This window comes from Onychostruthus taczanowskii, unplaced genomic scaffold (assembly GCF_017590055.1).
Source record: "Onychostruthus taczanowskii isolate IOZ18803 unplaced genomic scaffold, ASM1759005v1 scaffold19, whole genome shotgun sequence".
Taxonomy (NCBI): Eukaryota; Metazoa; Chordata; class Aves; order Passeriformes; family Passeridae; genus Onychostruthus; species Onychostruthus taczanowskii.
Window position 1 is genome coordinate 10,685,435 of NW_024499128.1, and position 25,486 is coordinate 10,710,920.

At 48.3% G+C, this 25,486-nt stretch overlaps 1 protein-coding gene across 7 annotated transcripts in view; it reads right to left on the reverse strand.

The window, feature by feature from the left end:
• Window positions 1-457: 457 nt before the first annotated feature.
• The window catches only part of RNF216 (ring finger protein 216), a 75,696-nt gene continuing 50,667 nt past the window's right edge, over window positions 458-25,486 (reverse strand). For all 7 annotated transcript variants that reach the window (XM_041401771.1, XM_041401767.1, XM_041401769.1 and 4 more), the window contains 4 exons: window positions 14,197-14,294; window positions 11,658-11,880; window positions 3,828-3,897; window positions 458-3,385 (listed from right to left, as the gene is read on the reverse strand). In XM_041401771.1, coding sequence (XP_041257705.1) covers window positions 3,066-3,385; window positions 3,828-3,897; window positions 11,658-11,880; window positions 14,197-14,294 — 711 coding nt within the window. In that variant the 3' untranslated portion in view covers window positions 458-3,065. The remainder of the gene's footprint in view (window positions 3,386-3,827; window positions 3,898-11,657; window positions 11,881-14,196; window positions 14,295-25,486) is intronic.

The window sequence follows — 25,486 nt, forward strand, 5'->3', positions numbered from 1 at the left end:
CTTTTTTTTTTTTTTTTTTAATAAACCACCTATTTATTTTCAGCTATTGTTATACAAAGTTGCAGAACATGCACATCTTTACAGGTCTTTTTTTCTTTTAATACAACGTTTTGCTAAGTGCAAATACTAAGTTTCTCTCTCCACCTTTAAGGCAAGTAAATGGGACACTGCAATTAGCTGTAAGAAGTACCTGTTATGGGATCAGCCTGGGCACAGCAACCTCCTCGTTGCCTTCAAAACCTTGAAACAAGTGGTTCCAAAGACTGTGGAACAGGAGGGAAAGTGGGATGCAGGAGTTGGAAACCAGGTCAAGGCTGCATTTGGTGGCTCAGTAAGTTTTGGGCTTTTTCTCTCTTTTTTTTAATAAATCAACAGAGATTCAGAAACAACTTGAGATCTCCTGGGTTAGAGGGGAGAAGCAGCCACGTGCTTGGGCTGCAAGTTTTTGGTGCAGTGAAATAAATCAACAGAGATTCAGAAACAATTTGAGATCTCCTGGGTTAGAGAGGGGAGAAGCAGCCACGTGCTTGGGCTGCAAGTTTTTGGTGCAGTGGGTATTTCCTTGGGGAGAGGGGCAGTGCTGGGTGTGCTGGGCATGGTGTAGCTGCACATCACAGACCAGGCACTGATTTATCCTCCCTTGGACACCAACAAGCCCTTGGCTTTGGCAGGGGACCCAGGGACCCCTCCCTTCCCTCTGTATCCTCCAGGACCACGACAGCTGTGCCAGGGCAGCAGTGATCCCGATGGATCACGGCCACCAACCTCCCTGTGCCACCTCTGCTGAGCCTTCTCCAGCCCCTCTGCTCCACATCCACACTTCCCTCTGCCAAGGCTCAGTTCTCCATACCCACATATCCCTGCACATGCACCAAAAGGTGGACTGGACCACCATTTTTTGCTGGATGACCATCCTATTTCCTTCTTAGTTTGGGCCACTGCCTGATCCTTCCTGCACCCACCAGGAAGGGCAAACGCCTTGGAGAGCCTGGAGGGCTCATCCAAACCAGCCCCTGAGCCCATAAAACCTCAGCTATGGAACAAACAGGATTCCCTTTCCATGAGGAAAGCCACCACTGCTTCTCCTGACCTGGGTTTGTTTCCTCAGCAGCTGCTGTGACAGAGCTCTCCCTCCCCAAGTCCAGCAGGATTCCTGCTCCTGGCTGCTGCAGGAATCAGTCAGTGCAAGGCAGGATTTAAACCTGGTCAAAGCAAGTGATAGAGCTCCTGCAGCCCCCACACCCCTGCCAGGAATAAACTAATTCAAAATAGAAAATTCCAGCAGCAAGGGAACAGCAGGTGGTTATTAATGCTAGAGAGGCCACGGCACGGAGGAGCCAGAGAGCTCCACAGGGAATGTTCAACCCACAGGCAACGGGAAAACCACTCAGCTCCAAAAGGCAGGGGAGTCCTCCAGTCTGGGAGAGCTTCCTGGGGAGAACAGTCCCCAAATGCTGCCCCAGGCCCCTGTCCAGGAGCATCCCACTGACACCCTGTGCCCCCGCACACCCGAGGGGATCCGGGCTCCCGGGTGCTGCACGTGGGGCTTTGGCAGAAGCTGTGAGGTGGAGACAGGGAATTTTACCTGAAAAAACAAAGAAACCCACAAAACACCTGGATGCTGAGATACAGGGGGGAATGACAGGAGGGGAAATGCACCCAGAGAGTTCCCAGCAGGACAGAACAGGATGAAGGCCAGAACAAAACGTTTGGAGAACAACAGCACAAATGGGCTGCTAAAAGCCAGCCCAACATTCCTGGGAAGAGGGTTTTTTTTCCACTCCAACCATTTTCTCTTCTAGATGGGGCCTGTACCAGACAGCACAGCCAAGGGATGTGGAGAAAGGGCTTTGTGCCACCCTCCTCCCACAGCCCAGCACTGCACCCCCCACTTCTCACAAGAAGTTCTGCTTTTCCCTCACTTTCTAAGCCCAGTAACACTCAGGTTTTAACTTTTAACACACTTTTCCAAAGCCAATTAAGCTGACACAGACATTTTCATGAGTTATTTGGTGCTATGGAAGCAGCCAGCTTCCTGCAGCACGAGGCTCCAGCTGCCCATTGGGTTGTGAGGGTTTGGGTACAGAGCCTCCCAACTCATGGCCACTACAGGGAACATTCCCAGTTTTCCTACCACAGGACACATGACTGCCTACACGTCTATCTGGGTGTCTCCCAGGCAGTTTTTGTAATAAAGGGCACAGCTTTGGCTCCAGGTGGTTCCACAGCTGCCTGAGCACTGCTGCCAGAAGCTGGGGGAGGTTTGGGATGCCAGATGACAACAGCAAAGCAAAGGCCACATTTCAGAAGCTGAGGGGCACACACCTCTGGGGGGAAAAACTGAGCCCTTCAAAGGGGGCAAGTGCAGTCCAGCCAAAGATTTGGGTGCCCAAATCTCCTGCCACTTCCTAACACCCCCAAACAGAATATGGCTGTGGGCTTCCTACCAAGAATTGAGCAGTGGGACAGCTGCTGCAGCCCCTCGCTCTGCTTGGAGAGTGAGGAACACTGAAAATGCTACATTGAGTTGCTTTTGAGCAATTCATTTCTGCTGGGAGGTGCCAGCAGGATCCAGGGATGCTGGAGGACACAAGAACCCCAGCCCTGAGCCTCACCACAGGCAGGAGGCTGGGGCAGCTGCCTCCTGTCACCTCACTCCTGAAGGCCTTATGCTTACTCGGATGCCAAGTGTCTCCTCCCTTCCTCCAAGACTCACTTTGCTGCTCTGGCCAGCAGGAAGGCAGGATTTTTGGAAATATCTCAAGGAACAGCTGTATCCCTGTGTTCTACGAAGTCTCCCTCTTCCTCCCAACAGCTGCCTGAACAGGCTTTGTCAAAACAAAACATCTGGATGCCCAGCTCAGAGGGAAACTCCACCCCTGGGAAATGTAGCACCAAACCCTGTTGCAGCACAGGTTGAAATGTTGGATTGCAAAGGTTTGGAGAAGCCCTAGAGAGAGGGTGCAGCACAGGGACACGGATCCCCTGGCTGCTGGCTAAACCCCAGAGAGGCTGGAGCAGGGAGGGGGTGACGTTAGGGGGTGGCTTTGCCCCGTGGTGACAGGTCAGAAGCGGTGCCGGGGCTGGGGGCCAAAGTGCATAGGCAGGTTGTGCTCCAGCTGCACGTTGATCTGGGGAAAGTCAAAGTTCACCCTCATGTTGGGCAGGGGGGGCACGTAGGGAGCGGGGATGGGGCCGATGTTGAGGGGGATGTTGTTGTACATGGGGCGCACGGGGGGCAGGGGGAACGGGGGGTGCACGAAGGGGTACGGGGGCATCCGGGGCTGGTGGAAGTTCTGAGGAACCGGCCTGGGGATGACCTCGATCCTCTGGATTTTCTCCACGGGTTTCTCCACGGGAGGCCCGATGCGCTTGAAGCTGTTCTCTGCACGGGGAGGAGAGCAAAGGGCAGTCACCCCAAGGGCTGACACTGCCAGCAGCAGCCCCCAGGCCAAGCACATCCCACGGCACCATGCTGGCCCCTTGCTCCAGGAGCCCGGCTCCTTTCACCAACACCACCCCACAAAGGGGGAACATTTCCTGCTGTGGGATGTGGGGCAGCCCCTGTGCCCCCCGACACCACAGCTCAGAGGTTTTGCTGCCCCTCAGCTACTTTGCCAAGCACAGACACCCACAACACCACGAGAGCTGGACACAAATCTTGCTCACAATCCCAGCAAAAGTCTGCAGGCAACAGCACTTTAAAAACAGAGCAGTTCCCTTCCCAGGAGGGACAGAACCCAGTGCAGGCCCACAGACCCATCAGTAGCTGGGAAGCCTGTGCTGTCCCATCATCCATCCTCAGTCTGATCCCAACAGTGACTTACCCCCATTCTTCTTCCTTTGCTCCTCTTCTGCCTCCTTCTGAATCTCATGAATTATCTTCTCATCATCTTCCTAGAAATCAAGGAATACCAAGAATCAGTGGGATAATTCATGCTGCAGCAGCTTTCTGTTCTCTCAGTGCTGCTTTTCATTCAGCACATTTTCACAGGAAAAACCAAAAAAGATTGATTTGGCTGAATAGTCCGTCGTTTGGGGCTGGCCTAGATTTACCCAAAAGCAAGGCTGTGATGGGAGAACTGCAGCAGCACAAATAACCTGCACTCTATGAAGTATGCCTGAGATGCTTGGATCAGCTTTCCAGGGAGATCTGCACTAAAATTCATTGACTTGATGGAAACCAGAGAACTGCGACCCAGCTCCACCCCTCTGAAGAGCTGTTAATCTTTTTAATGGCAATAGTCTATTAAATATTTACATTATCCTAGCACTTGTAGAGGTTTTTGGCCCAACAGCTGGAATTAACACAACTTAAATCCTGGCTCTAGTAGCTAAATGGTGCCATTTAGATCTTATCTGTAACTCTGAGAAGGGCATAAATCGAAATATGTTTCTTTAATGTCTGTCTAGAGGTTACAGCAAGAATATTCAGGGCTGCTGCTCACTGAGAAGACAAGAACAAGTCAGAAATGGAATTTGTCCTGCTGCCTCTCATCACCTTCAGCTCTCTTAACCCAAAGGAGCATCAGTGAGATCCAACGATGCAATGAAGCCTCAGGTGAGTTTCTGCATGTCTGTGGGCATGAAACCAAACCTGGAGATTTCAGGGAGAGCAGCCAAACCTCCAGGACAGTGTTTGCAGCCCCGAGCCCCAAGTACCCCACAAAGCACAAGACTCTGCTTGTTTAGACTCTGCTTGTTTTAGTCACCCTAATTTCAGTACTGCCAAAACACAAATTTCTTCCTGAACACTCTTAACGTGAAAAATATCCCTTATTTTGAAGAGTGCTCTGGAACTAAATCCAAAATGTGCTTCGTGCATGCAGCTACACTGAGATGATTTTAAGCTTCCCAGTCCCCAGCTGACAGTCCTGCACATGTACAGCCTGGGAAGCTTGTGGAGAAATCCCCTCCTCCACCACCAGATAAGGTTTCCCTGGGAGACTGAAGTTATCTTAATGTGCAGAAAGCCAAAAACTCAATACTTCCCTCCCTTTTATTACTCTGTGAGTCAATGGTTAAAAATTAAGACTTTCCAGGAGGTGCTTTTTTTTTTTTTTTTTTTCTTTCCCAAGCAGGCTGCTTGCATGGGCTGTTAATTACAGCCTATCTATCTCCACAAAAGCTGCTGAAGAATGGCTCTGCTGAGCCTGTAACTACCCCCCCAGTATCAGTATTCCTGGCTGGAAAACCACCTGGGCATGCTCCACAGGCAGCCAAACACCCTCTGCTCTTTAACTGCCCCAGCAGAACCCTCAAAGCTTGGTTTCAAGCCTTAAGACTTGGTTTTTTTTATCCTTCTCAGACCATATTTTGCAGTGCTGTTAAAAATGGACACAGCCACCACTCCCATTTTATTGCCACTTATTGGAGAAGATGCACCTGAGGGTTTTTTTGACAAGAAATACATTTTAAGCTTAGCTGAGCAAGATCACCCAGTATCTCCTTTCCTCACACAAAGGATAAACATTACCTTAAAGCCCAGAAATGTGACCTTTAACTTAACAAAATGCTTTTACTTTAGTCTGAGTCTGTGATTACAGAGTAAACTCTTCCCTGGGGTGAAGAGGGCGGGCAGGCCTTGGCACAGGGTGCCCAGAGAAGCTGTGGCTGTCCCATCCCTGGCAGTGCCCAAGGCCAGGTTGGATGGGGCTTGGAGCAACCTGGGACAGTGGAAGGTGTCCCTGCCATGGCAGGGGGTGGAACAAGATGAGCTTTGAAGTTTTTTCCAACAAAAATCTATGGTTAATCCTGTGAAGTGGTGCTTCCCAGGGACTCCCCCTTCCTGTCACCACCCCTGATGCTGCAGCTCTGCTCAGACCTGGACACAAAGACAACTTTACCAGACCCTCCTGCAGCCAGGGCTGCTGAGGCTCCCAGTTTAAACTGCAGCTGACCTCCCTGTGATGGGGCTGGACACATCCATCAGCCCCCAGGGCTGGAGTCAGCTGCACTGGCCCAAGGTGCTGCTGGATTCGATTACTGCAGAACAGCAAAGCCCATCTGCCAGAGCTCCAAACTGACCCCAGAGCTCCCAGGACAACAGAACACACACACCCAAAGTGCAGCAGCCACAGACCCCCACTCAGCACCATCCCCTCAGGGTTTGAAGAGGGGCAGAGCTCACAGCACACCCTGGGTGCAAAAACCTGCCAGGAACAGACCTGGATCAGGATGAAGAGTTCCTGACTAGTTCTGAAAGCACAAATCACAGCAGAGCCACAACAAACCCAATCTTCAAGAAGAGAACTTATCAGTCCTGTTGCTTCTCTGCTGATAAAAGTGCATTTTCCCACTGGAAGGTTAAGATGTGCTTACACTTAATCTCACATACCAAGACTTAGCTTGGAATTTATTTTTTTTTACCAGTATTTCTGAAAGACTGGTATCCATTAATATCAAAAGAACAAAAAAATAAAACCACTGCACATTAAGAGGTTGACATTAAATTTGGCAAGTGATGAATACACAGCACTGTTCAATACCTGCAGTATTTAGAAAAGACCCACATCCCAGATGGAACAAAAGAATTGATGATATATAAACAGCATGATAATTTTAGGATGTTCTGAAAGAAAGCTGATGCCACAAGTTCTGCCTAATACATATTGTGCAGGTCAGAATTTAAAATAAAAACAACCAACAAACAAGTCCTGGTGCTATTTTAGTGAATCTTGCAAAACACTTCTAATTCTTTGGAAGCAAAGGCTGTTTTTTAATACCACAGTAATTAGAAAGATGACAGATTCATCGAGGGGTAAAGCACCCACACCGAAAATTAAGATTTCATTAGCACACTTATGGCTAGTTTTGTGGTGAGAAACCTTTTAACATCACATGGGGTGGAGGCTGCAGAAGGATTTCAAAAAGCTCCTTGTGTCCATTTCCCTGAGCGGGTTCAAGTCCCTTAATAAAGGATTAGATTATAATTTTAATGGCCTGTTCACAGGCTGTGTGGATTGAAGGCATTTATCTTGTCAAGTTAACAGTCATCTTCCTGTCAGCTGCCTTGCCTACAGCAAGACAAAAAAAAAAAAAGAAATATAGAAGAAAAAAGGAAAAAAAGCAACCTCCCAACCCTGGGGGAGGTCTCAGCACTGGGCAGTTTTTTTGAGCAAAGATGTAATTTGGCTTTTCTGCCAGAGAGGAAATGCAGAGCAATGCTACAACGTGGCCCTTCCCCACACTCTGCTGCATTATGGGAGAAGGGAGGTGGCCAAGAGGAAAATGCAAAGGATTTCTCAGATGCATTCACCCTTTTTATCTGCAGAAAGCAGACGTGGTCATTAGCAGGAGCTGTGTTTTCAAGTGACAAAACAGGACCAAGCTTTGCCCCAGACCCAGCAGAGGGATGCTCTGTGCATCCCATGCTGTAGCCAAGGAAAACAAATGCTCATCCCTGGCCAGTGTGGGAGCCTGCCCTTGCCATCCCCCACCTGGGAAAGGCTCTCAGCATGGCGTGGAGGAAGCTTTTCCTTTCAGCCCTCTGCCATTGAATCCAGGGAATGCAGGGAGCACGGAGCCAATCACAGCAGAACGGATGGCTTGGCCTGTGGATGGATTAGTGAGGAGCAGGGCTGGGTTGCTAAGAGAGGCACCTTTTCATGGCAGGGAGGCCTGATACAACAATGCTGCTGCAGAGGAGCCTCATCCAGCATCCACACAGGGCCCTGCCACAAGCAGAAAGAGCTGCTGGAGAAACAAACTGCCCTTGGGAATGAGAAAATACAGCAGCAAGGGAGATAAAAGCTCAGCAAGTCACACAGAGACAACCTCCCCCCAAATAAAACCTCCTCTGCCCAGAACAAAAGTGCCATCCAGGGAGCTTTTGAAAGCTCTGTTTTTATCTCCTGCGCTTCTCGTTATCTTTAATTATTAAGTGTCACCGGGAAGCGGCTGCCGCCTCCTGAAAAGAGGGAAAACAAGAGTCCTGGTGCCTATTTCTGGGCTCTGCAACTCCTCCCCTACTTTAGAAAGTGCTTCAGCACCACTGCCTCCCCTTTCTGCCTCTTTACTGCTTTCTTTTTTCCACGTACGTGTGGCCGCAGCCGTTCCTAATAAACTCGAAATGATTTTTCACGACGGAGGCTTCCAAAGGACTAAGGGGTTTTGTTTCAAATCATTCCCAGATCAGCTGCGGAGAGCCTGAGCAAGAACAGGCAGCGGCTGTCTCCGGGTGCTCCTCCATGCAGCAGGAAGCAGGGATGAAAGCAGCCTGTGCTGGAGCTGGAACAGGGCATCCGCAGTGCTGCAGGAAAAGGGGGGCCGGGACGGGGCCGGAGAACGCGCCGGCGTTCAAGAAATGCAGAGTTATTTTAGCAACAGGCATTCCACATGGATGGCTTTCTGTGAATTCCCCTGGATTAACCATATGCTTATGATTGAGGCGTTTTATAGCAGTTAAAAAAACCCCAAACCCACCACAAACTCCACATCCTAAATTTAGGGGAGCTTCCCCCCCTCCTTGCTTTCAAATCCTAAAGGCAGCACTGTGCACTTCATGCATTTCCTTGATGCATTTGAAGTTTTACAGAGTCTTCTCTCAACATCATCTTTTTATAACACCAGAAGGGGGGATAATTGCAAACACCTCATGATGATTAGTCTTCTGCTTTGAACTTTAATGATGGGCCTTTGGGAGGGTTTTAAGAGTTTACTGAAAACATCTTAAAACTTTAAAGCCAAAAAAAGCCTCTGTGCAATATTACTGATGGCCCAAAGATGAGTATTAAATTCAGAATAATACATTTGAGAGCAGAACCTGGTTTACTAGAATGCATTAATCCCATTGCATCCCAGGATTTGTAGGAACTGGATGAAATGCACACAAGCAGCCTTCAGTTTGCTACAGATATTTAGAAATCAGGGCAAACACAGCCCCTCACTTCCAGAGCCAATTTGTAGAACCATAAAGTGTCCTGAGCTGGGAGGGATCCACAAAGATCAACCAGTCCAAATCGTGGCTCTGCACAGGACCCAACAATCCCTCCCCTGTGCCTGGTGATGTCCAAATGCTTCTGGAGCTCTGGCAGCTGTGGGGCTGTGACCATTCCCTGGGAGCCCCTCCAGTCCCCCAGCACCCTCTGGGGGAAGAACCTTCTCTTGATATCCAATCTAATCTCCCTGACACAGCTCCAGATGTTCCCTTGGGTCCTGTCCCTGCTCACAGGAAGCAGAGATTGGAGCTGCTCCTGTGCTGCCCCTCAGGAGGAGCTGCAGCCCCCGATGAATCTCCCCTCCGTCTCCTCCAGCTGAACAAACCAAACAACCTCAACCACTTCTCAGACAGCTTCCCCTCAAGGCCCTCCTCCATCTCTCCTCTGGATGCTTTCTAACTGCTTTATTCCCACTGCTCCCTCCCGAGCTTTGTCTCTGGCAATGTTGCATCAGCCTCTCCTGCAGAGCAGAGCCCGCACGGACTGGGGGACACGAGGACTTTTGGCCAAGCAGCTTCCTGGGAAGGGCTCCTGGCACCTCCTACAGGGGTGCAGGGCACCAGTTAGCTCCAGAAGAAATGCAGGGATTAAACAATTCCTGCCTGGCCCCCCTGGAAGCTGCTCGCCACAGCAGGACTGCAGCTTGTCTCAGAGCCAGAAAATATTGCACTGATACTTTTAAATCAGACTCCAGCCTGATTATAGCTTAGGGACAAAATTTTAACTAACCTTTAATTATGGGAAATTTTGAAGCCTCTGCTTTACTCTCTCAAGATCATTTGAGACAAAGACTAACAGATGCTGCCATTCCTAGAGGACTGCCTTTAATTTGTTTTTAACCCAAGCTAATGAATAGGTTTACTTATACTTTCACAAGAATTGTTTCAGACTGGGAAAACATTAAACATTTGGAAAAGAACAAAGGTTCCCTATTTTAAAGAAACCTGAATTTTGCTGTAAATAATAGGGATTTAGACTCAAACCAGATCTTTCAAAGTCATGCCTTGGATGGACATTATCCCTGGCAAAGGACAGAACACTACTGATGCAATGGTCTTTTGCTCTTTCAAATCTCCATGTCAAGACTCAAATTCCGTTTTCCTCTTTACATCTACCAGGATAACTCTTGTTTCCACGTCCCATATGAGAGCACAGATCACCCAGGAGGGGTTGGGTTGGTGTCCCTAAGCCCCTTATGAGGGAGGATCATGCACACAGGTACCACCATCACTGCAGCTTCAAGCCAACAGCTGAGTTTTTTGTGTTACTCTGCACTGCAGCAAGGACAGTCACCCAGCTTCACCTCCCCAGCCCACCAGCACTCCATCATCCAAAAAAGAATTAAATAATAAAAGAGCAGGCAGTGCCAGCTCTGTGCTGACAGTGGGAAATTTTTCTTTGCCACAACATTGGTTAATTAGAGAGGTGGAAAGGGCCTGGTGACAGTGGCCTCTTTGTGCTGCTTATTTATTTATTTATTTGAAAGTACAGTACGAGCTTTTTTGAGAGGCCTCATGTTTTCTCTGGCTCTGAACAAATGCCATCCCCCAGCACAATCAGCAGCTTGACAGGAACAACGGATGCCAGCGCTGCCGAGCCCCGAGTCGCATCCTGCTGGAAAAGGAGTGGGACAGGAATCCCACAAACTCAGAACCAGGTGTCAGAAACGCTACAGGGGTGCCTGCAAGGAGGTGGCTGTGTGCAGTTTAACAGCTCACACTGACAGGATAATTCAGGGAATAAAAGCAGGCAAGCAGAAGACTTGGAAGCTTACGCTGGTTGTGACATTGCTGGGAGATCCCCAAGAGCCTGGAGGCAGAAAGGAGAGATTTAGAGTGGCTTTTCCCTGACTCTGTGCAGATGCAGGATTGTGCACATTCCCTGCAGACAGGGGGGCTGGGAACAGCCTGGAAAGCTGCAGAAACCCAAGACAAAGAACCATTAGGAAAAAGGAAGTTCAGGCGAGCCCTGGGAAGGCAGATCCACATTCATGTTGCTCTACGGCTTTACTAAAATCAGGAAATTCAACTCCTGCTCCTTCCAACACTCCTGGATTTAGAGTATTGAAGACCTCTATTTACAGAGGCTTACTTGCTGCAGCAAGTTTTCCCAAGCCTGTCACAGATAGGAGCTGTATTAAATTACTACAGCTTCTCTCACAGCTCACTCTACACCTCAGCTCTCCCTCTGCAGCTGCTGACAACAGCCCTGAGAATGGACCCAGCTACAACTCCAGGCTTGCAGGCAGCTCTCTGATGGGTCCATCTCTGTGACACGATTCACAGCCAGCAGTCAAATCATCTGGGCACCAAAACCACAATTCTCCTTGTCTCCAAATGCCAAGCCATGCCAACACCATCTCAGCTGCAAAAGTAGGAATGAGTCCCAATAATCCCAATGCTGGCTACTGTGCCTGGTGCCAGCACTTGCTGCCCACCAGCCTCGCTCTCCAGAACAGCACTCAGAGCACTTCCAGCCAAAGCCCTCATTTGAAAGGAGCTGATTTTCCCTAAAGCAACACCAGCTCCTTCCAAGCTGTGGTCAGATGTGACTCTGTTGCAGGATCTCAGTGTGGCGTTTTAGCTGCCTTGGGAAAGGTAAAAGTTGAGCTGGCTAAAACCAATTTCCCCGGGTGGAATGTGTGTATTGCAAAGCACTGGTGTGGACAGTGATTGAAACTGGGGTGAGAATCATTCACAAAAATGCTTTGTTACTTACTGTGGGGTCTGTCCAGAGGGAGCACTTGGCACAGTCCTGGCAGGGAGCCCCAGGAGAGCGGGGGTGCTGGCAGAAGTGGTCGTAGCCGTTGATGGCAGCCCGGCAGAGGTAGCACATCTGGGCGCCGCAGCGGCACGACATGCGGTTGCAGCCCTCCGACTTAATCAGGCCCGTCCCACACTTGTGGCATTTCCTAATCCGGGCAGCTGTCATCTTCTCCTCTCTGCAAGACCAGGGAGAATTAGCAAAGGGGTGTTTGCACTCACCAGCCTGTGATAAAATGACTTTTACACTATCCCAGCAAGGCTTTAACCCCCTCCTCTTTGCTCCGATTCCATCCCCAAGTCCGCCGCTGTTCCAAGGAGGTCTGGGCTCAGCTCCACTTGGAGCCAGCCCACGACAACTCAAGAACAAAATAAGTGAAAGAAAGTCAATCACTGGCTGCATGCTGCAGCCCTGATCCTGGTTTCCACAAGAGCCAAAGCACCAGCCTCTAGCTTGGGAGGAATTTGAGATGCAAGGTCAAGGGCCAAAGGGCACACGGAGGCTTGAGTTGGCAGAAGGAAAATACAGCCAAGGAGATAATGTTCAGGAAAAGCAAACATTTGGCTGTCACCTCTAGCTTTTATGTTTGCCTGTTGCTCTGGCTACAAAGTTGCCATGACCATGTATTTCTTTTCCAAGCCTGGCTGCTATGCTCCAGATTCTCTTAGTGTTTGTTAAATTTAAATCAGTAACTGAAAAATAATCACGTTTCCTCACAGAGGACTTATCTTTTCTCTAAGATTCCCCACACACATTTTGCAGAGGTTCTTGCCTTAGGTTTAAGAAATGGGTTTTCATCTAACAGAGCACAAGTGGGAATCCAGGACAAAGCTCAATCCTTGTTCCCAAGGGACACCCTGGCAGCAACACACGCTCCAGCACAGGCTCAGCTCACAGCAAGACTATTTTGGCACAGAAATGAAGAAAGGCTCGGTCATTTAATTAAAAGACTTCAGAATATAAATTATCATCCTGAGGGCCCATTTTCTGACCGCTGGAGATCATGTTACACTTTAATTCACAACCTAGAAGTGAAATTTGATGACAGCAGAGCAAAGCCAGCGTGTTTTCATGGAGGGAAGCACAATTCTTCTGACACTGGGGAAGAATCATCCTCAGCCAGGCATCTCCACCCAGCTGCTTCAGTGCATCTGCAAAGTTAACAAATGTTTGGGAGATGGCAGGGAGGTATTTTTGAGGACTACAGCACAGCCCCACAGACTGCTCCATCAGCACAACCAGAGGAGCAGGGAATGGTGAGGTGGGAACTTCCTAGCCTTGCAGACACCCAAGGTTCCCACAGAGCTATATCCAGCATGACCTGCACCCAGGCATGTGGAGATGTGCTAAGAATAGGCACAAAAACCCAACTTGAGAGTGACTTTCCTTGGAGCTGCAGCTGCTCTTCCCTCTGCCACTCAACAGGATGCTGTCAATGCAGATTTTTTTTTTTGGAAACTTTGAGCAAGGCAGGAAGTTTAGCCTGAACTCCAGCTGGGCTTCCCTTTCCTTATGCAGGACTTCAAAAGGAAGTTTTTATTGTATCAGGCAGTTAGACTCATCTATCCACAGACACAATCTGCTGAAGGTTTTGAAACTGGTATTTTTTTCCTTATTAGGGACATGACAACTCATTCCTCATCCCTCTCATCCCTCTTTCCTACAGGGAAAGGATCAGCAGAGAAAAAAAGTGATATCAAATCACTTTTCAGAAGATTGTAAAGATTTTCTTCTGAATTAGGGACTGTGGGATGAGTAAGCAAGAATCATTCAAATCCCAGTGGTGGAGCTTTCCAACCTCTACTCATGCCAGACAGACCAAATCAGAGAGGAAGGGATTGGGCAAGGTGGGCAAGTCCCACTTGGTTGCACCAGACATTTAGCTCCATGGATGAAAATTCCCTTGTTTCCTGAAGGCAGAAGATTTTCTCATTTACTGCAGATAAGAGAGAAATCAAACTGCAAAAAGTTTTAGGGTAACAGTCAGGATTTACATCTGCATATTTCAAAATGTGACTGCACTTTGTAACAATTCCTACAAACCGGTTAGAAACAGGCAAAAGCTTCTGGAGGAAAACACATCCTCTCCCACAAAGCAGCAGCTGAGCAAACAGTGCAGTCTCCACTCCAGATTTTCAAAGGCTAGTAATGACCTGCTGTGACTCAATCCACTCCTCTGCCTCAGTACACCACCCCGCTCTCCCCCCAGCAATGCTAATGGGGGTTTCTCACCTCGGAGAAGGACCAGGTGCCAGCCTGCAGACACTGGGCCAGCCAGAGGAGCAGGCTGGGCTGGTGACAGCTTTCCCACGTTCTCAAATTACCAGCTGGATCTGCTGCCAAGTATCTTTCACAGACAGAAACCCCATCCTGGGAGCTGTCTGACCCCTCAGCTCTGCCATCCCCAGGACCCAGCAGAAACTGAGGGACAGTGTCCTGTGATTCCCAGTTCATCCAGCTCCCTGTTTTCCCCTGGTTGTGGAGTGTCACTTACATGGATGTCCTGTATTTGATGTCATCCTTCTCAGCCAGCTGCTCACAGGTGAGATTCATGTGCTCCTTCCACAGCCCCTGGCATTTCCGACATGTCTCCTGAGGAGGAAAACAAACATTAAAGGAAGAAAAAAAAAAAGACTCAGCACACCACTAACAGCTTTAAGAAGTGTAAAAATTCCCCCATCAAGCTGCAGGTTCTCAGGTGAGGGTGGAGTACAGTGGTCTGCAGGTTTGTCCTCCATAAGAGAGCAAAGGCCACAGATAATGGGAGCTAAAGGTCTTTCCAAGGCACAGGAAAATAGATATAAAATAAATCCATAAATCCTAATCACCTAAAACTCATGGACAGCTACCAGGCTCACCAGTTACAACCCAGAGGAGACTGCAGAGGTAAAAATGTGCAAGGACATCAAGTTCATCTGTTTCCTGACCAAAATCCTTCACCTTCACATAAAGGGTTTCTAATTCCACCATTGATGGAAATTATGCAGTTACATCAAAACCTCAGCTTCACCAGGCACACAAGCAAATACATATATATATTGTTTTGCAAAATCTCACAAAATAAATGATTAAACAGCTGAAAAACACAGAATGTGAACAAACATCCATAAAGCTGAGGTGGAACATGAACAAATATTTACAAACTCAACCAGAATAGCTGGACTAAACCTAGAGCAAGTGGCTGAACTCTCTTGTTCTTGCAAATTCTTTAGCAACAAGACTCTAATCCAGGACTGGTAAAGTTGCATGGAGCAGGATTGCTGTGGAGGCACAATTGGGAAGGGAGCTTGGACCAACACTGGGGACAGAGCTGATTTTTTCAGTTGGCTGGCCAAAGAAAACAATTTTGTTTTGGGCCAAACAAGAGATTTTCCTTTAATTTGAGGAAGATTAAAAAACATCCAGAACAGACTTGAAAAAAATACATGTTTTATGATCCAACTGTTTCATCTTCAGGATGGCTGGGACTTGGACTCTCAGATCCAACATTCCTCCTGGCAGGAAAACCCATCTGGCTATGCAGCATCCTTTTCCCCTGCACACCAGAAAAGGTCCCAAAAGAGCTTTTGCCCAGCCCTGGTCTCACTATCAGCAAAATACAACCACTGCAGAGACAGATCTTACTTGATTGCATTTACCTTCATTTTATTTTAATGAAGAAATTGGACGTTTATGTGGGATACAAAAGTAGAAAATGCTTCAAGACACACGTAGGCAGCAACACTCTTTTGATCGTGAATCAGACAAACAGGATGAAGGCCAAAGCTTCCAAGGAAGCCACCCTAGGAGGGGGGATGCAAAATGGGGCCTTGTTTGTATCTGTGCTCGCTGGGAGATGCCCAACTGCTGGTGCTTTCATCTGGGGAATGAAAGGCTCCTGGGCCTGGCTGCTGAGCAGGACGTGTTTGCAGACAGTGGGGTAAGGGTGACTGCATCCCAAAACCCAGCAGAGCATTTTGTGATCACTCACCTTGCAAATGCACCCCTTGGCAGGCAGGCTCTGGTTTTAAGGGGCAGTAAATGCCTCGGGTTCTATTGATTCTCATGAATCATTCATCACACCCTGTGTTTTCCTGCTAAAGCTGTTAAAACAGGCACCATTTTGTGTGCATTTTTGGCAGGCCACATCTGGCTGTTAGCAGCAAAGGAGGATCAGACAGGGAGCTGTTCACACACCTCCATGAGGACCCACCTTCCCCTTTATTCCCAACACCTGGCCACATGCCATTCCTAGATCAAAAGTGCCTTAGGTTGCCTTTTTTTTTTTATGAACACCAAGGGTTAAAAAGAGCCTTTGGAGCCCTGTTACACAGAACTGCTTCCACACGCCAGCAAGAGAGATTTAACAGCTTTTTGCCAGGAGGGCTGGCACATTTTCCAGCCAGGAGCCTGCTATTCCCAATTACTTAACTCCAGGAGCCTCCTCTGCTGCCCAAACGATGCCCTTCTGAAGCAGATGGTGCCACTTAGACCCTCATCCCAAGTCATTCCCTTCTGCTCCTGCCTCCAGCCTGGTGGCTGTTGGAAAGAACGCTCTCCCTGGAGCCCAGGCTGCTGTTATTTGCCAAACAGTTGTCTCCTGCACTCAGGAAAAGGGATTTCTGTGCAGACAAGGAGAAAGGGAAGAGGCATGGCCATGTAGATTCCTGGGATGGCACCACAGGAGGTATCTGGCTCCCTGTGTCACTGCGGCTCAGCGGGTGCCGCTGCAGCTGTGCACATTTCTGGGATCCCTCCCAAGTTGTGCTGTCCTCAAGGAGCTGCAAACCCACAGGCAGCTGGGCCTGTGCCAGTGCACCCCACGAAGGGGACAGTCCTGTGGCTTCCCAACTCCCGAGTGTCACCTGGTGCTGCCTCTGACTGAGCAACGTCCTCTCCACGGGAGGCTTGGGAATACGCACCACACACATCTCAGTAGCAGAACTTGTTGTGATTTTTCCTCTTATTCCACCCAAAAACAATGGCACATTGTTTGATCCCTTCACACAGAACTGGGGAGGAAGCCCAAGGTTCAGACAACAGCTACTGCCCTGGTACCACAACTGAGATCACAGCCCTTGCCCAAGAAAAGCGACCTTCTTTAATTTCTGCTGAGTCAAACGCAACCCACTTGGCTGATGAGGATTTTGCACTTCTCACACAATGACAATTCTGAACTCTACAATTTCCACAAAGTGTTCTTTTACTTCAGAATCATCCCTTAGTTTGATAATGGAAGATACTCTCCCATTACCATATTAATTAACCTAAACATGCAGTGGAACAGCTGAATTTTGCAACCAACCCAGATTATTTCCATGGGAAGAGCTGCACAAGGCACCAAGACTGGCTACAGCAATGTAAGTCACCCCTAAACCCAGAAAGAAGGAACAAGTCCTTCCCTGTCCTGAAATCATCTGCTCCAAATGTACTGGCCAAAAAGTAACTCAGTCCACCAAAAGAAAGATCCTTCCCAACTTCTTCAGCACTTGGGCCCTTAGCAAACCCTGCTGTACTCAGGTAGGGGCACTTGTGTTTTAGCTTTAACAGCACTTCAGCTGAATGCATCATTTCTGGATGCTGTGAATTCCATGTTTTCTCCTGCCTTCTCCCAGCCCACTCCTCCTCACAGGCAGGTACAGCTAAGGCAGCTCACGCTTTAGGTGCTGAAGAAGTCTTGGCATTAGGAAACTGCTCCAGGCATGGAGACAGGAGATTAAGAATCTGCTGCCTGTTACATCTGCCCCAGCTTGGCAGGCAGCCTGGGACAGTCCATTACTGCTGTGCTGGCTGAGGGAGGATGTGATGGAGAGGGTGTTTAATCTCACCCTGTAATCTCCTCGCTGTACATCTGTTAGAGGCAGTGGCTCTGCTTCCTCCCGCTGCCCGCCAGGAAACAGCCGGGATTAACACAAACATGTTTGGGTTCAGGAGGATCCTTTGTTCCCAGGGTCAGTGGTGGATGTGCAGCTTTCTGTGCTCAGGGCCAGCCTGGCCAAGGGTGGACGCTTTGCTTTTAGTGCGGGCAGCACAATCCTTCAACATCCTTGTTAATTGTCCCAGCACCTAATGAAGGTGGTAGGGAATGTTTTATATGAATTTACCACCTTCCTCAGCACTTCTGCTGGTACATCCAATGGATGCTACAGTTTTAAACACAGCCTAGACTTTTTTCCTCTCACTCTATCATCAACTAAAAATACCTCTCTGAAGTCCATCCCACTCATCACAGGGGGCAAAAATCCCAAGTAATCAACTTTTCCTTGCCAGTCACCACATTCTCTTGGCCACAGTCAGTAACAGAAATCACTTTTCCCGACTGCAACCTAAACAAATGCCACATGGACAAAAACATCAGATGATCCACACGGATCCCAGCCCGACTGCCCACGGCATTCCCGCCTGCCCGCTTGTGCCGTAGGAGTTTACACGGAGCCATTTACTGAGTGAGCAGAACGCAGAGAGGGTGGGGGAAACTCCACTTAAACAACAACAGGCAACAGCCCCGGCTGTCGTCACCGCCCTCCGCTCCCAGTGGTGGCTCTGAGCTCCCCTCAGCTCTCCATATGCTGGGTAATTAAATCCTTGTGTGATTCCCTGCATCCCCCAGGAGGGGTGAGGTGCACGCTCCAGTGGTCTCTGCCCATGGCACACGTGGGATGTTGGCAGGAGGGAGGTGAGGCAGCCTGGGACAGAGCCTCAGTGATTGATTCGCTGCTTCCTCCTGCTCTCGGACATGCAATAGCACAGGCTGACCCCAAACAGGCTGAGCTTTACCCAAAAGCAGATGTGAATGCAAGTGCCTCAGAACAGCACCTCAGGGCCAGCCCGTACTGTGCTGCTTTAATTAAAGAGCTGCAATTCCCAACCAGATGAGTTAATGGGAAAACAAAGAACCACAGAGCCTTCCTCCCCACAAAGTCTCATTTTGTCCATAAAGCTGCACCCACCTTGACTAAAAATTGATGCAGAAGTGGCTAAATGAACACAACCTTTAAGCATGGATAAGCTCTCATGAACACACTCCTTCAGGGCTGTTTCTGGGATTTCCCATATGTTAAGCTGGGATAAAGAGGCTATAATCCAGCCCAAGACAATCCATTTGGGTAAGAGACCCCTCTTTAGAGATGCACAAACACCCAGCACAGGGAGGAGGGGCGACCCCAGCTCCACAGAATCCTGACTGCCCAGCGCAGGGAAGCTCCTTCCATCGTGAATTGCGTGGAGCAGCACACAGCGGGCACGATGGGCAGCAGGTACCAACCCCAAACACCAAATCCAGGCAGGGTGGAGAGAGAGGAGCGCCATGCCTTGGAGGGTGATGGAGCAAGGGGCTGGCAGGACAGCCGCGGGTTTGGAGCTCCCCCGGGAGCGCGGCTGTTCCCCAGGCAGCGCTGCCGCTCAGCGGCGGCCGCTCACACGGCAGGGACTGAGAGCAGGAAGGCAAAGCTGGGAAAAACAAACGGAGTTCTCCTCTCCTGAGCACGGCCATGAGCTGTTTGTGAGGGGAGAGGTCACAGGGAGAAATAAAGCAAAGGCACAAGCTTGGGCTAGGCTGTAAGAATGTGCTGTGGCATAAAAATAGAGACCTAAAAAAAGAGTGACCGGGAATTAAAAGCTGGGTAAGGAAAACATGCATTTATATCCAAAATCCACCAAGAACCATAGAATTATTAAGATTGGAAAAGATCTCCACTGAGTCCAGTCTTTAAGAAGGGTGGTTAAAACTTTTATATAGCCATATGTTAAATCCCATTACAAAAAATGATGAACCAAACCAATGTCTTCTGTTTTGCCTGTTCTTGTTAAATTGAGCATATTTTTAGTCCCACTCCATCTCTAAGATACTCGAGATACTCTCAATGCCCTTTTCCTTCCAGGCTGGTTCCCATGAAGGTTTGGGTTGTCTGTGCCACCATCCCAGAACCAGAAATGTGTGGTAACTCCCACCTCTTGCCTAAGTCAGTAGGACAATCTCATATCTGTAATTCAGAAGTTTCTAAAACACCCAGACCAAACCAAAATAAACTTTTCCCTCCTCAGAGTTTTACTTTAAAAGGCCAGAACAGCTGCTGGTGTGGGTGAAGTGGTTAGAGACCTATGAAGCAAAAATATCTGCAGCTTCACACAAGAAGTGCTGCTCAGCATCAGTGACCCTGTGACTGGCCAGAGGTGAAAACAGCAATAGCACAAGAAATTGCTCCTTGATCTCACACTCAGGGTAACCCGAGTATGAGAAACAGCTGTTTCATGGAGAAAGGTCATATTTAATTTGAACTTGAACACAACTATTTTTTTTTCATTCTCTGGAATGTTTATAAAGAAGTATGATTGTTTCAAAGCTACTTTCTCTCAAGCTCCAGGGCTCTGAAAAATACATCAAAAGGTGCAGGCAGCAGGTTGGCTGCAGAAAAGAGCACTGGAGCATTTGCATCACACATCCATCTCATCAGCCTTCCCCTGAGCTGAGCAACAAGCGTTTCTCACAAGGATAAGCTTTCCTCACCAAAATTATGTGGTTTTTTCCCAAAAGCTAGTTCCCAGCCCTGAGCAAGCTGGCATCACACAAAGCATCTCTCCACATCAGCACACTGGGAATTCTGGATACAGGGTGGACTGTGACATACCCAGAGGTGGTCACCCACCAGCCTGAGGCCACCTGCAGTGCAGGTAGAGGAGAACATTGCTTGGCCACTTTAGAAAGGCAGGTTAAATACATCCTGGGACCTCACACCAACTATGTTGGCTAAATCACTGTACCTGAGGTCATATCACTCCTTCCCAGGGAAAAAGTTGAGAGAAACTCAGCACATGCTACTGGAAACACATCTGTAGCTGTCAAGCACAGCTTTGAGATCTGTTGGACTGATTGCAGATAACAGCTACTGCCTTCCCAGCCAAGGTAAATAATTAAATGCTAGCAGAGGAGTTCAAAGCCTCAGCAGCTGCCCCTCCTGCCCTCCCCCAGTGCACATTCCCTCACTCAATCCAGCAGAGCAGATCCAGGAGGTTATCCTTGTAATCCTCTGCACAACCTCACAGAAAAAGGGATGCTGCTTCCAATAGCTGCAACACTCAGTGATGAAATCTGACTGTGGAGCTGGTGGAAACAATAGAGACCTTGGGAGAGGCACAGATTTAGAGTTCAAAACAAGCAACTTGATTTTTCCAGGATAACTCCGGAAGGTCACGCCAGGGGTTGCACCCAAGGATGCCAAGAAGCTAAAGGCTGACAAAAGCAAGGTATCTTATTTGCAGAGGTACCTGCTAACGATGCATTGTGAGGCTGAGAGGAGGAACAATTACTGAAGTTAATTTTGAAACTTCCCTCTTACACCACCACACGACAAACAAATTGATTCCCCCATCAGCTGGCCCCAGACACAAACCCCCACCCTTAGGGTGGCAGAACCTGAGAGAGCCCCTTCCAGACCCATCAAATTTTTTCCGTGGTTTTCTCTCCCCCTAGTTTCCCAGATTTTATTATAACACAAAAATATCAGCAGGAGGAACTCTGTTAGAGATGTCCTCTCCTCCATCAAAAATTGCACGGAGACCCAGGTTTATGTAACACACCCACCACCCTTTTTAAGGAGTCTCTGCAATATAGCAATTTTGATGGCAATTTAGTAGCATTAACACACCTTGTTTTCAGTTTAGAACATTTTTAACTGCATTCTCTACCTACAACAGAAGTTCACACTCCAGATCATCACACCACCAGCAAGGGATGGGGGAAGGTGAACTGATGCTGGTAAATAGCTTTGCTCTGGGTACAAGTCCATCCTCAAACTGGGCAAGCACAGCTCGTGCTGCCTGGGAAATGAAACCCAAACGAGGGGAAACCCTCAAACAAAGTAAGGTGTTCCTAGCTTGAAACAGGCCAGACTAAACAAAAAATCAACAAAAAATGTTGGGGAATGAGCAAGGATCGACAAAATAGAAAGCAAAGGGATAACTGACCTTCTTGAAAACTCAGAAATTCAGATGATTTACTGCTTTAATGCTTGTGTACTTCAGTTACTTCTTACCTGCTGCTCCCCACACGAGCACTGTGCAGGCAGGACACATTTGCACCCCTGAACTGAACCACAGGGCAGCCAGCCCTGTAACTGTAATATTTATAGCAGCAATATTTACCACAGAGGTATGAAAATGGCCCTGTGAACCGCTAACCTTCACCTTGCACCTTCACCAAAGTGACACTGAGTCACCTGCAGCTCATTTGCTGGGTTTAAAAAAGGCAGTGGAGAAACCAGAACCCACAGCCCTGCAGCAGCCTGATGGAACTTCTAAAAAAGCCAAAATGACTGAGAAGTGCCACGTGGTGAAAGAGTTCACACCTGAGATCCAGTACAGAAATGCACTGGATTTCTTCCTGCAGCATAAAACCTATTCTTTTGTACAGGTATCTGGATAACAATAAGAACATAGAGCAAGCAGACAAGTATACAACAAAATAAAGCAAAAAACTAATCAGGGAAATAAATGTGCTGGCAACTTACTGATTCCTCTTCCAGAGCCCCTGAGTGATGTTCCCAGTCCCTCCTGTACTTAAAGCACCCATCAGCTGAGCCTGGGTTTCTGTTAGCTGCAGAAATGGTGAAAAAACCCTCAAACCCACAATTTGTGGGTGTTTTTTACAGTTCTGCTAAGCTTGTTTGGCCTTGCACGATGCAATGTGCCTTCCCAAGGATACAAGGAGCAGAGGGACATTGGGAAGGACCCACCAGCCCCACAAGGAGCAGGGCAGAGAGGACAGAGCCACCTAAGGCCATCGAGCCAAGTGGCTGCTGACCCCCAGCCCAGCCTAATCTTGACCAAAGCCGATCAAGCCGCCTTAACTCCCGTGGGGGGACAGGCAGGTTAATGGAGCAGTGCTGCAATGTCCTGCCAAACGAGGGTAATTCAGGACACGTTCTAAGTAGAAAAATTGTTTAACCTGTAATTTAATTTTCAGCTAAGTCATATAATCCCTTTCGATTCACTTTTTTATTAGTCGCGGAAAAAAACGCGGGGCTTGGAAACGCTTTGGAGTAAGAGAAAAACCACCTCAGATCTGCAGACATTGAAGCTAAGCTGAGTTAGCAACTCCAAAGGGAGCCTCTGCACCTGCAGCAGCTCTCAAGAGCAGCTGGTAATGCAGCAAGACAAGCTGAGTTCCGCACAGCCACGTGAGAGCAGGCAGGAGGCTGCAAAAAGAGAGGCCAGGAACAACTGGAACCCTTCAAGGTTTGTGGGGTCCCAGAGCTGTGTGGGACACAGCCCTACACAGCAGGAGTGAGACTGGAACAGCACCCTGCAACACTGGAGTTGTGAAATCCCAGTTGGAGAGTTCCCTTTCTGCCAGGCTCACAAACACCCATCAGAAAGACTGGTTCCCCTCTTCCCCTGCATGAGCACACGAGTTTAATTAAGCACACTGTTCAACGATTTGCATGGCATGACTTGCCTACAAAGCAGGGATGTTGCAAGCCTGTTATCTGTAAAAGCAGAGAAACCATCAAAACCCCCAAAAAGCACAAGTCACCTCATCTCCAGGGATCTGTTTGAGACCCAGCTCATTCCCAAGCAGCAGCAGTAATTTCTGCCACGACCCAACTACAACAGCAAAACAAACTGGAATGTTTCATGTTGTACTGCTGATGACAATTGCTGTTTTTGAGGGGAGAATCCTGGCTGGTTCAGGAGAAGGAAAGCCATCCTAACACCCCAGGCCACAGAGGAATGATGCTCCTGGTGCAGGATTTGGGTTCACTGGTCACCTTTACCACACACAAGCCATCTCTCTCCTCCTGTGCCCATACAGAAGGAATAAACACAGGAACTGCAAATACAGAGCTTTGGCATGGCTGGATGTAAGGAAGGATCAAAACTCGTGTTGTGGGGTTACATTGTCCAAAGGGTGGATTATTAAACTATGCTGTACATGCAGTTCCTCTGAAAGGATTAAGTCCAACACCCTCACAGGGGTACGAGCCACAGACAAGAACACAGAGAGTGGGTTGCCCAAAGATAAAATCAACCATTTTGGCAGCACAAGTGAGATATTTAGACACAGACCGGTTTCTGCCATTTCCCCACCTCACAGCAACTTCCAGATCCTGTTCTCATTTTCCCAGGATGTCTATTGTAAAGACAAGGAGAGGAAGGAAAAAAGGAAAAAGCACAATCACAAACACACCACCACTAAAAGAGAGTTGAAGAATATGCGGATGCTACTGAAAACCACTTCCAAAGTGGCTCCCCAGCACGTGGGGAAGCATTTAGCTCCTGCTGACCAGTCAGTGACCTCGGGGAAGAGGATTTCCATGGCAGCAAACCCCAGTCACCCACCAAGGAATGGAAACACCTTTCTCCAAGAGAGAAGTCCCAACAGTACTCCTGCAACCAGACACTGTCATCTAGTGAGGGGTGGCTGGAATGAAGCAATCCCAGAAGCGTCATGAGAGACTCTCTTAACTAGTTACTGCCTTTTTTTCATCCTAATTTCAGAGCTCAAGTGCCACATAAGAACCAAAAATAAAGTGTCAGCCAATAGGTTTTGCATGGAAGAAACACGAGCTGTACCACTTAAAAAAGCAGCAGTTTAACTGAGTGCCAAATGAACCATTTGCATTAACCTCGTGAAACAGGATATGAAGCACTTTTAGCAAGAAACAGGAGATTGACTTTATTAGAAAAATACTTTTAAGGTTCAAATTCATCAAACCATTTGTAGCCAGGGATGATTTGTAAAAGACATTATTGGCTGACAAAGCTGGCTTTTGGCTGTCCAAGCCATCAGCAATTACCACCCAGAGGGACATTACCTGTTCCCAGCTAATGAGTGACACCAGTGCCAAACATCAGGCACAGACATTAATTGGGGTAGAAAATGGCTCTTTAGGGTTCAGGAAGAAAACTATTCTGAGACATCCATAAGAAGCCAAGACATTTCACTTGATGTAAAGGAGATTGTAGAGAAGAAGTATGTATTGTTCTCCTATGCTTATCTAGACTCAATCAAAGTTATCTAAACTCAATCAGACATGAAAACCATGGTGGGCTAGGACCAGATCAACCTCTCCCCATGAAATTAAGGAGAGTCACAATTCCTAATTGCTGTCTTAAGCAACAAGACCAAAAATCTATGGCAGCCTTCAAACAAACAAACCCATCACCTCGGGGTCGATGTTGTAACTTGGTTTATTTTAGTCTAGAATTTACTATGTCGCAAATTCCATCCCCACCCATCGGGCTCTGGTAAGACCAGCCCCTTCTCCTCCTGCCCCACTTCTCGCTTCCACTTCTGACCCAGGATTTTATTGCAAAGGGAAACCAGGGTTATTGGCCATAAAAGGAAAAGACCCATCGATCACATTTCTGCAGAGGGGAGTCACCCAAGAGGAACTTCAGTGACTTCCTCAAAACTGCGGAAGCGGCAGAGGCCGCTGCCGTGTCCCCTAATAAGGATTAAAGGGCTTTTCTCCCGCTTCCGTCAGGGATGCACGTGGGCACCAGCACCAGACAGAGCAGCAGCACAGATGGCTCATTCTGAAGGAAGACAAAAGGGAAGGGAAAGAAAAAGAAGCAGCAGCAAGCAGGGAGTTGAGGGAGTTCTGCCCCAGGCTCCCCTGCTCAGCCAGGGCACTGCAGATGCAGCCTTTCCCTTGGTGACCCAGTGTGCTCCAGTCCATGCAATCCTACTGATGGGTCTGCTGGAATTAACAAGCTGAAAATTTCATTTACATCAAGAATGCATTTGGCCTTTTAGTTGTGGCATGTTTGTGTTTGCTTAACAAACATCTACGTTTCTTCCATTA